Source organism: Nicotiana sylvestris, chromosome 3 (assembly GCF_000393655.2).
Source record: "Nicotiana sylvestris chromosome 3, ASM39365v2, whole genome shotgun sequence".
Lineage (NCBI taxonomy): Eukaryota > Viridiplantae > Streptophyta > Magnoliopsida > Solanales > Solanaceae > Nicotiana > Nicotiana sylvestris.
The window spans coordinates 4442900-4459499 of NC_091059.1; the positions used below are offsets into that span (position 1 = coordinate 4442900).

At 40.0% G+C, this 16600-nt stretch overlaps 2 protein-coding genes across 2 annotated transcripts; both read left to right on the forward strand.

The window, feature by feature from the left end:
* Window positions 1–9911: 9911 nt before the first annotated feature.
* On the forward strand, window positions 9912–10781 carry LOC138886986 (uncharacterized). Its single transcript, XM_070168688.1, has one exon. It carries the CDS (start codon window positions 9912–9914, stop codon window positions 10779–10781), a length of 870 nt encoding a protein of 289 aa, XP_070024789.1.
* A 4421-nt stretch (window positions 10782–15202) lies between these two features.
* Window positions 15203–16054, forward strand: LOC138886987 (uncharacterized). The gene is made up of 2 exons (XM_070168689.1): window positions 15203–15594; window positions 15679–16054. Exons 1-2 carry the CDS (start codon window positions 15203–15205, stop codon window positions 16052–16054), a joined length of 768 nt encoding a protein of 255 aa, XP_070024790.1.
* The last annotated feature ends 546 nt before the right edge of the window (window positions 16055–16600 follow it).

The following is a 16600-nucleotide window of genomic DNA, read 5'->3' on the forward strand; positions in this document are numbered from 1 at the left end:
TATTTGTACGGTGTCCCTTCTGAGATCTACACCGATCACTGGAGTTTGCAGCATTTGTTCTAACAGAAGGATCTTAACTTGCGTCAGCGGGGGTGGTTGGAGCTGCTTAAGGATTATGATATCACTATTCTATACCATCTCGATAAGGCCAATATGATGGCGGATGCCTTGAGTCGCTAGGTGGAGAGTTTGGGTAGCTTAGAATATCTACCAGCAGCAGAGAGTCCATTAGCGTTGGATGTTTAGGCCTTGGCCAACCAGTTCATTAGATTGGATATTTTTGAGCCGAGTCGAGTTTTGGCTTGTATGGTCTCTGAATCTTCTCTTTACGATCATATCAGGGAGCGTTAGTATGATGACCCCTATCTGCTTGTCCTTAAGGACAAGGTTCAACATGGTGATTTTGATTATGGTACATTGATGATGCAAGGCAGGCTATGCGTGTCCAATGTAGATGGTTTGCGTGAGCTGATTCTCTAGGAGACTCACAATATGCGGTAATCCATTCATCCGGGTACCACGAAGATGTATCAGGACTTGAGGCAACATTATTGGTGGAGGAGAATGAAGAAGGGCATAGTAGAGTATGTGGCTCGGTATCTAAATTTCCAGCATGTGAAGTATGAGCATCAGTGGCCAAGTGGATTGCTTTGAAAGTTAGAGATTCCGGAGTGGAAGTGGGAGCGGATCACTATGAATTTTGTTATTGGGCTCCCACAAACTCGACGAAAGTTTGATGCAGTCTGGGTGATTGTGGATAGGCTGACCAAGTCAGCTCATTTAATTCATGTGATGACTACTTATTCTTTCGAGCAGCTGGCTCGAGTTTATATCCGCGAGATTGTCAGGCTATGGCGTGCCGGTATCTATCATCTCTAACTGGGGTATGTTGTTTACATCATGGATCTAGAGAGCCGTAAAACATGAGTTAGATACTTTGGTTGAGTTGAGCACAACATTTCACCCTTAGATGGACGGGCAGTCTGAGCACACTATTCAAATACTGGAGGATATGCTCCGTATGTGTGTGATGGAGTTTTGGGGTTCTTGGGATCAGTTCTTGCCACTTGTAGAGTTTGCCTATAACAATAAATATCACTCGAGCGTTCAGATGGCATCGTATGAGGCTCTGTATGGTAGGAGGTGTCGGTCTTCAGTGGGTTAGTTTGAGTCAGGCGAGGCCAGACTATTAGGTACAGACTTGGTTCAGGATGCTTTGGAAAGGTTATTCAGGATCGACTTCACACAACCCAGTCCAGATAGAAGAGTTATGTAGATCGGAAGGTTTGCAATGTTGCATTCATGGTTGGAGAGCAGGTTCTGCTCCGGGTGTCACCCATGAAGGGTGTTAAGAGGTTCGAGAAGAAGGACAAGCTAAGCCCAAGGTTTATTGGCCCGTGCGAGGTGTTGCGGCTGTGAGCATGTGATTTTTTCCCTATATGAATTACTCCTATAAAATCAAAGAAAATAGATTTTTCTAATTATTTGCCATTTTATAGGAATGTTTGTAGAGTTTTATTAATTGTTTGCATTTTTGCACGTTTAATTCTTATTAAAATCATGCAAATACCAAAAATATCATGCATTCCATTTAGGTTTGTTTTTAAATTTTTTAGAATTAATTAGTAATTATTTATTTTATTAAAAAATGAAAATCACAAAAAAATAGCTCATTCTACACCTTTTAATTTTGGATTATTGATTTTTTTCTCTTTTAATTTAGGATTAAGTGATTTTTATAATTATTTTAATTAGGTAATTAGTTTAATTTTGCAAATTAGATTAATTTAGGATTTTTAATTAAAAAAAAGAGGAAAAAGGAAAAGAAAAAGGAAATAAAGAGTTATTGAAAAGGGGTTTAAATTTCTAATATTGGGCTGATTCTTATACCTGAAACCTATTCTCAAATCTTCCCAACCCATGCCCAACTCAACCTTACCCGGTCCGCCCCATTTATACCCAAAACGACACCGCATCACTTAACCTTGATCTCAGCTGTTGATCACTTTGGATCTAACGGCTGGAAATTGATCACCCTTTTTATATAAAATTGTCTGAATCTCTGCTAACCCTAGAGACCCCCCCTTCCATTTCTGCCTCCATCTCTCGAAAACACATAACCTTAGCCGCCTTGTAACTCCTCACCATCTCCGCCGCCAACCGCCACCGTAAATCGCCTCGTGGCGGTTCCAATGTTTCAAATGGCCCTTAATCAACACCCCAGAAACCCCATTGTCTCCTCTTTACAAATCTCCAAACCAATTTCCTCGAATCATCACCAAACGACTTGAATCTTAATCTAAGATCGAAGCCTCAAAACCCTAAGTCACCTAAATGCCACCAAATTCACACCCCATAATCCTGGCACCCCTCTGAACCCTAAACCACCATTAATCCCCTTCGAATTAGCCTGAAGTTCCTCGAATTTTAAATCTAAGTTCTAAAGAACCCTAGATTTCTTTCACTTCCAAATTTCCGACAGTTTTTGGGGCTTTTGAACCAAAGACTTCCATGAATTCATTGCCCTTAATAAGAGCAGTTGATTCATGGTTGTGTAAAGTTCATTCGTACCCAAGAACTTGGGTCAGAATTCGAAGGCGTTTGAGTTTTATTATTGGAAGAATCGAGTGATAGGTAATTTCTTGTAACCTTTTCTTTAGTTTTCTTCTTGTTTTGGTCTTTCCCCCTTTCTTTTAATTGTTTTTGGTTTGGACGTATGACTTAGGTTACCTTTTCTTTCTTTGTTTAAGCTTCGTTAGTTGCATGTTTCAAGATTTCGTCAATTAGAAATTCAATGTTGCCTAGGCCCAGATTGTTAGATTGAAATGATTAGGTTTAGTTTTCTTATAATTTTCCTATTTCTATCTCTCCTTTTATTTTATTTCTTGCTGTTTGCTTTGTTTATTTTTGTTTCTTGCAAGTTTTGTTAAGAATGGTGTTAAAAGGTTAATCAATAGCCTATTTAACCAATTCATGTTTACTTTAGTTTTAGCTGGATTCAATTTCATTTCATTGTGTTGAATTTAGTTAGTTTGATTTTTGGTTTTCTTGGACTGAGCATGTTGGATTTCAATAGCTTTTTGAATCTGAGTTTGATTGCCTACATGTTTTAATTACTTAGGTTTAATTAATTTTAAACTTAGTCTTGAGCCTTTGAACAGCAATTTAAACCTTATGTTAAGAAATTGGAATATCATTAAGCAACTTAATCACTTAGTTGAAGGTTTTAAAATGGTTGTAATTAATTTGAAATTAGAACATAGGGCAAAGCTGAAATAGGCAGTAATTAAAAGGATAAAAATGGACTTTTACATAGGCTAATAGGAGAATCTTCTAGACTTTTCACAGTTGTCCCTATTCTTAACATAAAAATGCTAGTATTGGATAAGAAAAAGGACAGACAACTGTAAAAGATGTTGTACTATCCTGAAAGTTCAGAATTTTAGGTTAGAATATGCTTTTTTTTATGCCTTTTTGTACACTCTATAAAAGGAAAATATTCCATCACTCACACACAGACTTGAGCATCATTTTACTGCACAAAAAGTTCTCTCTTCTTTTCTGAAAAATATCAAAATTCAAAAACTCTAGAAAATATTCACAACTTATTATTTCTGATTTTTTACAAGCTGTAAAATATGGTTTGAAGTAGAAGATCTTTGTTGGGTGTTTTAGCTGGAATTTCTGGTTTCAAGACTGATTGGGTTTTTGTTTGGAAATTCTGGTTTATCTGGGTTTTCTGTGCTGTGTTTGCTACTGTTGTTGTCTGATTTTGATTGATGTTCCATCTTTGGAACTTCAGCCATCAATCTCCTTTATTCTTTGCTGCTTTTTAACTCTTTAAAATACCGATTCCAGATCTCCTATGTAAATGCTTTGTTTGATAAGTTATAAAACATCAAAGTTTGCAAAGATATTTGTAGTAGATGAATGTTTCTTCTTGTGTTGTTTGATTAATCTGTTCTGAACTTAGCTAATATGATTGTGTGAGCTTAAATGCAAAATGTACTAGTATGAGCACTTGTGTGGGTAGCTGATATTGGTAGTCCTCTTTTAAAATGGCCAAAGTCTGAATTTACTAAGATGAAATTTCATATTGATTTTTTAACTTTTGTCATTAAAGTTGTTGTCCATACCTCTTCTGCTCACAAATGACTTCAGTGTAACGTTTTATTTGATGTCACGTAGGCTATAACTTGTAGATTTGGCCACTAATTGGCCAAATCAGCATGTGTTAAAGCCCAAAATTGGATGTGTCTGCTGATAGTGTACTGAAGTTGAGATCCTTATATTGGTGAACCAAGCTTGATGCATCAGCTATATCCAAAGGGAGTGGATGTTCACTTGGTTGTTAGTTTCTTGATAGAAATTGTAATAGGGTCAGCTATTGTAGTTATTTCATAAGTTTTAATGTAAAAGATTAGTTCAAAGCAATAGTTTATATATATATAAGCCATGATGTAATTTCCTTATTTTGGAAAGCTTTGGGCTCGCCTGATGCACTATAGTTCATTATTTTTTTTGGTTTCATGTACTGCAATTAAAACAATTGTTGTTAGGAGTATAATTATCTTGTTATCGTATTTCATAAGCATAAGTGGTGTAATGGCCAAGGTTGTGGGTCGATCCTTCAAGGCTAAAGGCCTTTTTCTGATTCAAAGTGGGCAAAACTTGCTTATGAACTCAGATGGAAAAACAAACCTCAAAAGAGTCTGGGCCCAGGTCATTGGACCAAGACATTAAACCTAATGGTTTGGTTGAGTTATAAAGCTCCTCTTGTGAACTATAGAACAAATGCATGTCTTTTATGTCTTGCAAATCATAGTAGTGTAATTAATCTCCAAATTTGAATTGTATTTTGATTTCTTTTGGGTTCTGATTCTCTTACTTAAGAGTGAATTAAATTACAACTTTTGCAAAACGTGTGCTATTTATGAATGGGAAGATTTGACTAATTGTAGAGATGGATAGGCCCAACTAGAAAATTTGTAGTAACTAGGCCCGCCTACACATAAGCCCGATATGGGTTGTGTCCATTTGGACTCAAGAAAAATGCCTTTGAGTCCTCTCTTTCTTGGATGGATTCCAGCATAATTTTAAGGTTTAGTGATTTCTCTTAGGTAATTAATTAATGGGCCATCACTGGCCCAAACACTTTCTCAAAAAGAATTTAAAAGCTTAGCCCTCTCACACCTTAAGTTAAGGGATCCTTAGTTTAAGCTTCAAATCAGGATTAAAATACTAGTATCTTTAGTCTTAATTAAATCAAATGCAACCCTTTAATTAAAATAAATCGAGGTGTGCCATACACAAACAAAGCCCATAACTCATGGCCCTCATAAATTAGATTAAGAACTAATATTTGTAGTTGCTATAGTTAAATACCTTTCCTTTAGAAAAAGAAAAATAGTTGAGGTATGCTATCCATAAATTAGATCATCCATGGCCCTTACAATATTGTAACTTAGCTATTAAAAATGAATCTTTGTAGTTGCTTTAGGCGCGCTACATTAAATTATCATGGCTACGGGTACGACTCTCGTGACATAGTTGTGATTGCTAGAATCCGGGTGTACATTTCATGTGACCCGACATCAATTTCCAACAATGTTAAATAAAACGTGTCGCGAACTGCGGGTGCATTTCTTGTAGGTGGTTTAAGATGTGTTTTAAATAACATTGAATTTTCCTAAATAACAGTAAAAGCGGTTTAAAAAGTCGTAAAAATGCACATAGTTTTAAAATGAGTAATTAATTAGATAATAGGCCAATATTAACATTTTAAGCGACCACGCTAGAACCACGGAACCCGGGAATGCCTAACACCTTCTCCCGGATTAACAGAATTCCTTATATAGAATTTCTAGTCCACGGACTTTAAAAAATAAAAATTTCCTCGATTTGGGATTTTAAAATATACTGGTGAGTTGGAACACCAAATAATTTATTCCAATTGGCGACTCTGATAAATTAATTAATCTCATTTCGAATAATATCACTTTAATTGGAAAACCCCCATATACCCTCGAGGTATAAAAAGGAGGTGTGACAGCTCTGACAACTGTGTTGAGGATAAGAACCCAGAATCTCTGGTTCAGGGTTCAAGATTTCGAGCTTTGAATAACTGTTATAGTTGGCTTTATTCATTATCTGATTTTACATGTTTTAACCTAATGTTCTAAATGCTGCTTTTTACCACTTTGATATTATTGAATTGTATATAAATTGTTACGAAACCCTCTACTCTCTGAGACTGCTAAATCATCTGGGAAGTGTGCACTTCGTGTAGCTTCTTTTCTGTTAGAGTCATATCTCAATTTTAGAATGAGGTTCGGACAAGTTGCAAAACCGGTGAAGCTTCTGTATTCCCGGTACGCTACCCCCCCCCCGGGCTCGAGCTGCCCGCTCGGGTAAGCCAGGTCTAGAATAATACACCCAGGTTTTAAACCTAGTATAATATAGCTTCATGCCGGATCCCTAGTAGGAACGCTTGTTTGCATCACGTGCATTTGACTTTGGCGACTCAACACAGGGGTTGGGTCCGTCTAGGACAGGTGTACCCATAATCAAAAAGACGATCCTGATGCATTTTACTTACTACTTGTACATTTATTTGCTTCAAATTACATGTTGACCGGCTTTTAGAATAAAGAGAGAAAAATGGAAAAAATCAAATTGAGGTATGAGAGAGATAATTACCCGTCTTTGGAAATCTGGTGTCCAAAAAGTACCGAAACTCTGCCGCAATCTCGAAAAACAAAGAGAGAAAAGAAAAAGAGAAAAAAGGAAAATTATTTCAAAAAGTATTTCATATTTTTTCTATTGCGTTAAAATTGCCCGAACTACGAAAGTTTGATTCTCACTAGATGTGGGATACGTAGACAACCCTCACCGGGTCCAACTCCATTTTTGTAAAAATAACCCAAAAATATGAAATGTTGTTATTTTGTCATAAGTAAAATTAGGTAATGTCGTTCTTGTCTAAATAGCCAAAACATCCCCAAAAGGGCGCCAAAAGGCTGCTTTTGCAAGAATAGCCACCTATGATCCTTTTTCAAATTTTTGGCTGATTAGCAAACACAACCCTAAAATCTTCTTTTCTGAGGTGCTGAAGGGTCGTATTTGCAAAGGTGTTTTGTTTTGAATTGCAGTTTTGAAAAAAAATGATAATTTTCTCTTGAGTCAAAATAAATCATGGTCATTTAACCGATCACTTTAAATAAATGTGCGGGATGAGAACTATTGAAAATGAACCCTTCATAATCCTCGAGAAGATCCCGTTAGAACTACATATGTGGTGGAATGACTTAGGGAAAGTCAACAGACATACTGTGATAAAAGCTTTGGGCGGTCTCATTGGTCTTTTGGAGATTAAGTCGAGGTTGGATATAATTGAGGCTTTAATACCCTTTTGGGACCCGGCGCATAATGTGTTCCCTTTTTATGATTTTGAGCTAACCCCTATGCTTGAAGAAATAACGGGCTATGTTGGTCTTAGTGGGAATCTCAGAAATCAATACCCAGTGGCACCTAGAGCGGTGACTCCTCATAAGTTTTTGGATCTTCTGAGTATCAATCGGGAAGTTAAATATGGAAATTTGGCTGAGGGATTTTGCACATTATACTTCTTGTATCAGTGTTATGGGGATCCCCACAGTTTTGAGGATCCAGATACTGGTCTAACTCATTCAGGGAACAAAGGTAAATAGGAGGCACGTAAGGGACTGGCTTTTATAGTAGTGTTCCTGGGTGTTTTCATCTTCCCAACAAAGGATGGAAATATAGAGTTGGGGCTCGTGGGAATGGCCGACTTCATGACTAAGAAGGCTAATGGCACCATTGTACCGATGATCCTAGTAGAGATTTATCGAGCTCTAACTATTTGTTGAGAAGCGGGAAATTTTTTGAGGGTTGCAACATGCTTTTACAACTTTGGATAGAAGAACACCTTTGCCATTGTCCAGGGTACATGAACTATGGTATGACCGGTATTAACTGCATTGAAGAACATGAAAATCGAATGGAGGGTCATGAGTTTCCGGAAGGTACAGAGGCATGGTTCGCACATTTGATTTCCTTGACTGCAAGCAAAATTGAGTGGACATTCAGTTGGCTCCCGGTCACTGAAGTCATTTACATGTCGGCCGAAGTGTGCTTTCTTCTAATAATGGGTCTCCGGAGCATTCAACCATATGCTCCACACAGGGTTCCGTGCCAGCTAGGCAGGTACCAAACTATCCCACATGATAAAGATTTGAGTTGACAAGTCATTGAACTAGGTCCAAAAGTTGTATTCCCGGAATAAAAGGTTCGCCAAATTTGGCATCAGTGTAGGTTCCTAGAGCAAAAGACTCGGGTACGGGATTTGTCCAAAGTCGAGTTAGAGACTAGTTAAACGACTTGGTATTGTAAAAGGTTTCAAGTTCATCAAGAGTACGAACGGCCTGCCAAAAGGCCCCATGTCCAACAATTCATTGATGGGGCACAAGAGCAATGGTATTGGTTGGCAAAAGAGACAAGCTACAGGGCCACGATAAGCAAATTGGAGGGGAAAATCAGAGATCATAAATTTGATAATAGTGTACAGGTTGTTGCTGATGAAGGGGAAAAGAAGAAGTTGGCCCAAGAAAACAAAGCCCTTCGAGCCTAGATCCAAAAATGAAGATAGCTGCTGAGAATCAGGAAAGGGATCCGAATGGATGAAAGACTCATAAATGGTCTTAGGAGGAAAATATCCGAGTATGAGGATGATTTGAAAAAATCCGAGGGTAGTCTGGAAAGAGTCGGGGCATAGTTGGTGAAGAACGCAGAGGGACGGGCAGAGTTTGTCCGGCAATTGAAAAGGAAATATAATGGAGAAGTCACAAACCTGAAGAAAAAGCTAACTACCCTCGAGAATGAGATGGCCAAACAAACAAAGAGCTTTAAAGTAGAGAGAGAACATTGTTATGCCTTAATATCTCAGGTAGAGGAAGATATGCAACAGCTGCAGGGTCAAAGCCATCATGACACCAAAGTGCTAGAAGCTAGGTCTCAACAAATTGGACGTTTTCTCTAAGAGAAAGGCATCATTAGGGAAAGGGTTAGAGCAATTGCCGACTACATTGTCATGAAATGCCATGAATGCGAGAACATGACTAGAACCACCTTATTCATCGCAGTGATGGCCATTGTTCGCCAAATAATGAATGACCCGGATCGTCTCTAAGGAGATCTTGCACATAGGCCTGTGGCAAGACTGACTAATGTTTCACGGGCCCCTGGAGCAGTTTTGGAAGAACTTATATATTCTTGATTTTCGTTTCGAGTCTATATTTCAGTTTCTAGTTCTAGAGTCTATTTCGAGTTTGTTTTTAGTTTTTCAATTCCTAGAAAGGTGTGATGGAGTCTTCGTAACAGATAAGATTAGAAGTTTTTATTAATGAAAATTTGGAAAAAACCAAAAAATGTTTCTTTCTTTTATTTTTGCATTTATTCCTTGAACTACGTGATGATCTGATTCACGCGGTATCGTGATACATAGGGAATCCCCATCGGATCCGGTCATGGTTTTAAATAACTCAAAAGAGAGAATGACGAAAATAGAAAACCAAAAAAAAGAGATGAAAACAAGTAAAAGAGAACGAAAACAAGAAACAAAACAGTGAGAGAATGCAAAAGAGAGCAAGAGAAAGATCAGGGAGATAAACAAAGGACAGGATGAGACACGCAATCGTTGCAAAACATGTAGAAACACATTTAACTATTAAGTGCATCACAACCCCAGTGTGCAATTCCCTATGTGTTAACTGCTTCGAACTAACCGATTTGTTGTGTATACTATTGAGTTTAGGTTCTTGTTCTAAGGTGGTTGGTTTTATGGTAACCTGGCTTCGCACCCGTACTTTACAAGATCCAAGGGAAGTGTCGAAATGTCATCAGAAAGTTATCTACCAACAATTCTCATCCCAGAGGATATCTCGCTATCGGTTATCCCAACCTCAAAGTCAGCAACTGCTGAAGAGAATAGGGCATTGCGCCTCCGCATGTTGGAAATGTGGGATGCTTGGTCCAACGGTAGAGAGCCACCAAGTTCCATACCTGGTTTCCCCGAGCTACTTCCCAGAGCAAGTGGAACTTCCAATATCCCAATAAGTTACCTGAATACCCCACTTGGATACCCTACCATCTCAGCTCACTTCGCCGGAACACCTTCTGAGATTCACCCCCAGGTGATTTCAGGAGTGGCCTCTAACATATTTACCGCACCACCAACCTCGGCTACAGCACAACCAACTTTGCCCAGGCCAAGCTTTGATACATCATTCTTTTCTTTCCAAGTACCATCTTTTCCACCAGACCCTGCCCATTTCACCACCAATTCTTACCCTCAACAACCCCGGTATGAGTTTACCACAGGACAAGAGAAAGCTACAAAGAATCCCGAGCAAGAAGATATCACTCAAAAAATGAGAAGCATGGAACAAAGCCTTAAGAATATACAAGGTTTAAGTGGCCAAAAAAGCGTATCTTACGTTGATCTATGTATGTTCCCGGATGTTCATTTGCCCATCGGTTTCAAGACCCCCAAGTTCGAAAAGTATGACGGGCATGGGGACCCCATAGCCTACCTCAAGAGATATTGCAATCAACTGAGAGGGGCAGGCGAAAAAGAAGAGCTCCTAATGGCTTATTTCAGAGAGAGTCTAGTTGGCATTGCATCCGAGTGGTACATGGATCAACAAATATCTCGCTGGCACATATGGGATGATTTGGCTCGAGATTTCGTCAGGCAATTCTAGTACAATAGAGACATAGCTCCAGATAGAAATTCCTTATCAAATCTCAAAAAGAAGTCTTCAGAGAGTTTCCAAAAATATGCTGTTAAGTGGCGCGAACAAGCGCCCAGGGTTAAGCCCCCGATGGATGAGACCGAGATGGTTAGTGTTTTTCTACAAGCCCAAGAGGCTGACTACTTCCAGAATATGATGCCTGCAATGGGAATGCCATTTGCTGAGGCTATCAATATTAGAGAGATGGTCGAGAATGGTCTGAAAACATGTCGTATATTGAGCCAATCTTCTATAAGGGCTACGTCCCAAGCAATCTAGAGTGGGTCAGGAGGTGTAGCAAATAAAAAGAAGAAAGAAGAAGTGGCTATGGTGGCTTCAAGTCTGAGAAACCCTATCAACGTCGAGGTTACTTCCCTCCAAACACCCCACGATATTATTATCCTCACCAGGATGTGGCTTATGCTATGGCTCATCAGCCTTATGCAGTGATGAATGCCCAACCATACGCTCAGCCACAACAACAGTTTAACCAAAACCGAGCTCCACTTTCTAGAAATAACCCTCCTCACCAAGCTCCATATAATCCCCATCCCCACAAAATAATTTTCCATACAATTCCCGGGCCTGGGAGCTAACCAGAAGAAACAACTTCACTCCTATTGGCGAATCATACTCTAGCCTTTTCCCTAAACTGGTCCAAATGGGATTGCTGCAACCTGTAACCCAAACCAGGCAAAACACAGAGTCGCCCTCCTACGGACACGGTGCTCGACGTGCTTACCATTCAGGAGCGGAAAGGCATGACACTTAAGACTATTGGACTCTCAAAAGGGTAATCGAAGACCTAATAGAGAAAAAAAGGATAGTGTTGAAAGATGAAGAGATCCCAATGTGACCAATAACCCATTGCCGGCTCACAACAACGGGCCAGTTATTGGGATGATTTTTGAAAATAAAGAGTTTGACCCAGCTCTGAAAGCCATCATTACCATCGCCGATGTTGAAAAGAAGCCAAAGACGGCTGCAAATCAAGCCAAGGGGGAGAAGAAGAGTTACTCCGCCCCTCAAAGTGTAGAAAAGATGGTGGAAACCAAAATAAAGGTAGTACCCCCTAAGGATGCCATTCTTTATGTTCCCCGGGCCTCCAGGAAAAAACAATTGGTATTGAGTCCCCCCAAGAGGTTCGGGCTAAGCAAGGGACCTAAGATGTGCATAGCAAGAGGGACTTATGTGGCGCAGGGGCCGGTAATATCACAATGCTAAATGAGCCTGTGGTTATCAGCAGAGCACCACAGAAGCCTATGAAGTATCCCACTGTCATCCCCTGGAATTACAACAAAGCAGTAGTGACATACAAAGGAAAAGAAATCACAGGGGAAGCAAATGAAACCAATCCATCTAGGAAGTACCTCAATCTGGAAGAAGGGAACAATGCCAAACAGAAGCGTTTTCCGCTTAAAAAGCCAGTCAGTGCCAAAAAAGAAGAGGGATTCTTCTGAAAAATGAAAACTACGGACTATGAGGTAATTGACCAACTCCGGAAGTCTCCCGCTCAGGTCTCACTGTTGTCTCTACTTATAAACTGGACTGAGCATCAGAAAGTGTTGATAAAGACCCTCAATGAAGCATATGTTCTGATTGAAACCACTGTTGAGCAACTGGAAAGGATGGTGGAACGATTCTTTGAAGTCAACCAGATTTCATTTAGCAAAAATGACTTGCCCCTGGAAGGGGCTGCCCACAACAAAGCTCTTCACCTAACAGTTAAGTGTGAAGGGTACTATATGAAAAGAGTCATGGTGGATGGTGGATCAGGGGTTGACATATGCCCTCTCTCAGCTTTGCAAAGAATGGAAATTGGGAATGAGAGAATCAGGCCTAACAATGTTTGTGTGCGTGCTTTCGGTGGCATAAAGAGAGACACAATAGGGGAGATTGATTTGATCTTGACTATCGGTCATGTGGATTTTGAAGTGACATTTCAGGTCTTGGACATGGATACCTCCTATACGTTTCCCTTAGGAAGGCCTTAGATCCATGCTGCAAGGGTCGTACCTTCTACTCTCCACCAAATGGTAAAATTTGAACACGGAGATCAGAAAATTATGGTCCATGGAGAGGACAAGCAATCAATTTACAGGGACCCGTCAGTCTCGTGTCTCGAGGCTAGGGAAGGTAGCGAGCATATAGTCTATCAAGATTTTGAGGTTGTGGTCGCAGATAAATGTGAGGAAGGGAGCCCGTGTCCTTGACCCTTTCTATCAAATGCATCAATCATGGTCGCTACTGAAATGATCAAACACATGTATAAACCCGGGAAGGGGCTCCGGATATCTTTGCAAGGTATCACAAAACCAATCACTTTAGCTGCCAGGGAGAAGTTCTTCGGTGTGGGTTTTAACGCTACAGAAGCTGATATGACATGGGCAAATTAATGAAAGAGCAATGGTTAGGTGTTGCCTCAGCCGGTCTCGTATCTCTCCAAGACATTCGTCAAGCCAAAAGTACAAAGAAGAAGATGAGGCCTTCACGGCCGAGGAAATTGAGGACATATGTGGAGCCATGAGCCAAATGTTATATGAAGTTCATATGGTCTAGTCGGGTGAAGGATCGAGCACTGCTGAGGTGCAATTTGTGGGGGCCCGATGCCAAGATGCAAAATTTGAAGGCTACTCCATTCCCAGTCAGGCGGTAATTCTGGTAGTCCAGTCTTGCCACTTTTTCTGCATTCCAATTTATTCCAGGGTGTAACTCGAATGTTTCTTATAGTTTATTGTCTTTAAAATTCCAATGTAAACCCTTCTATCTTCAAAATTCAATGAAATAGAATCAATATTTCATTGTCTATGAATCTCAGCTCTTTCTTTATTCTTTTTGATTTTGGTTAATTTTCTTATTTCTTCTTTTCAGTTCTAATAATGCGGACTTAAATAACATGACATGCTTGCGGACTTCATGCCCAGATCATAGCACGTTGTCTAACTATGAAATAATGAATCAAGAACCGGAATATGATGAAGATGAGGCTTTTAAGGAAATAAACAGAGAAATAGAACAATTTGAGAATAAACCTAAGCCAAACTTAAATGAAACCAAGCCGGTTAATTTGGGTAGTTCAGAAGAGGTCCAAGAAACCATGATAAGCATTCACACGATGAAAGAACTAAGGATGTATTGATCCAACTTTTGTTCGAATTCAAAAATGTGTTTGCTTGGTCCTATGATGATATGCCAGGACTTAGTGTTGATTTAGTGGTGCACAAATTGCCAGCTTACCCCGATCATCCACATGTCTAGCAAAAATAGAGGAAGTTTAAAACTGACATCAATGACAAGATCAAAGAGGAGGCTACCAAACAGTTGAAGGCGGGGGTGATCCGAGTGGTCCGATACACCACATGGTTGGCTAATGTGGTTCCTGTGCCAAAGAAAGATGGGAAAACTCGAATGTTTGTTGACTATCGGGATCTGAACAAACCAAGTCCCAAAGAAAACTTCCCTTTGCCAAACATCCACATCCTTGTTGACAATTGTGTCAAACATGCGATACAGTCTTTCGTGGATTATTATGCTAGGTATCATCAAGTCTTGATGGATGAAGAGGATGTGGAAAAGACAGCCTTCACCACACCCTGGGGCAACTATTGTTACAGGGTCATGCCTTTTGTTTTAAAAAATGCCGGGGAAACTTACATGAGAGCTATAACTCCCATCTTTCATGATGATGCACAGAAATCGAGGTGTATGTGGACGATGTAATCATTAAATCAAGAACGCAGGATGACCATGTTCGGGATCTGAGAAAGTTCTTTGAGCGTCTGCATAAGTATGGCTTAAAGTTAAATCCAGCTAAATGTGCATTTGGAGTTCCGTCTAGGAAACTCTTGGGATTTATAGTCAGTCGGAGGGGCATCGAGCTAGATCCAACGAAGATAAAGTCTACTCGGGATTTGCCTCCTCCGAGAACCAAGAAAGAGGTTATGAGTCTGTTGGAAAGGTTGAATTACATCAGTCGGTTCATTTCTCAGTTGACTTCCACATGTGAGCCAATATTTAAGCTATTGAAGAAAGATGCAGTGATTAAATGGATAGATGAGTGTCAAGAAGCCTTCGACAAAATCAAAGAATATCTGTCAAATCCACCAGTCTTGGTCCCACCCGAACCTGGGAGGCCTTTGTTTTTGTATTTGACAGTGTTGGAAAATTCCTTTGGGTGCGTTCTTGGGCAACATGATGTGACCGAGAAGAAATAACAGGCAATATACTATTTGAGCTAGAAGTTCACTAGTTACGAAGCCAAATGCACTTTGTTGGAAAGGACTTGTTGTGCCCGAACTTGGGTCGCTCAGAAGCTTAGGCATTACCTGTTGGCCTACACCACCTATATTATCACCATGTTTGATCCTTTGAAGTATATATTCCAAAAGCCGATGCGCACGAGGAGGTTAGCAAAATGGCAAATCCTGCTCACCGAGTTTGATATAGTCTATGTTACCCGCATGGCAATGAAAGCTCAAGCTTCAGTGGATCACTTAGCGGAAAATCCTATTGATGATGACTATCAGCCTTTGAGTACTTACTTTCTGGAGGAGGAAGTAAATTCAGTTGAGGTAATGTCAAATGACACCAATGCTTGGAAAATGTTCTTCGATGGAGCTATGAATGCAAAAGGCGTTAGGAATGGGGCAATCTTAATCTCACCCACTGGTCAGCACTATCCGGCCACAGCTCGACTTCAATTTTTCTGCACCAACAACACTACCGAGTATGAAGCCTGCATTATAGGTATGAACATGGCAATCGACCAAGATGTGGAAGAATTGTTAATCATGGGAGAGTCAGACTTGATTATCCGACAAGCTTAGGGTGAATGGGAAACTCGGAATGTCAAGCTTATTCCATACAGGCAACATGTAGAAGATCTTAGCAAGCGGTTCAAGTCAGTCGATTTCAGGTACATTCCTTGGTTTCACAATGTGTTGGCCGATGCACTCGCTACTTTGGCCACAATGCTTCCATATCCAGGCAATGTCCACATTGACCCGTTGGAAATCCAAATCCGAGAAAGGCTTGGTTATTGCAATACAATTGAGGTGGAACCAAATGTTCAGCCATGGTATCATGATATCAACAGATTTTTGAAAACAAAGAAATATCCCAAGCAAGCCAATGGATACCAAAAGAGAACCATTAGAAGGCTTGCCAACAGTTTCTTCTTGAGCAGAGAGGTCTTGTACAAAAAGACTCCAGATCTCAACCTTTTAAGATGTGTGGATGCCTAAGAGGACGGAAGAATCATGAATGAAGTGCAAGCAGGAGTGTGTGGTCCCCATATGAATGGATACATCCTTGTAAAGAAAATCATTCGAGTAGGCTATTACTGGATGACTATGGAAAAAGATTGCTTCAGTTTTGTCCGAAAGTGTCATTAGTGTCAGGTACACGGTGATCTGATTCATGCACCACCTTCAGAACTACATCCTATGTCAGCACTGTGGTCGTTCGTTGCTTGGGGTATGGATGTCATTGGGCCAATCGAGCCAAAAGCTTCAAATGGGCACAGATTCATATTGGTTGCCATTGACTACTTCACAAAATGGGTTGAAGCAGTCACTCTCAAAGCCGTCACTAAGAAAGCAGTGGTAGACTTCGTGCACACCAACATCATCTATCGTTTTGGTATTCCTAAAACTATCATTACGGACAATGTTGTTAATTTGAATATTCATTTAATGAGGGAGATATTTGAGCAATTTAAGATCACGCATCGGAATTCTACCCCTTAAAGGACCAAAGCTAATTGTGATGTTGAAGCAGCAAACAAGAAG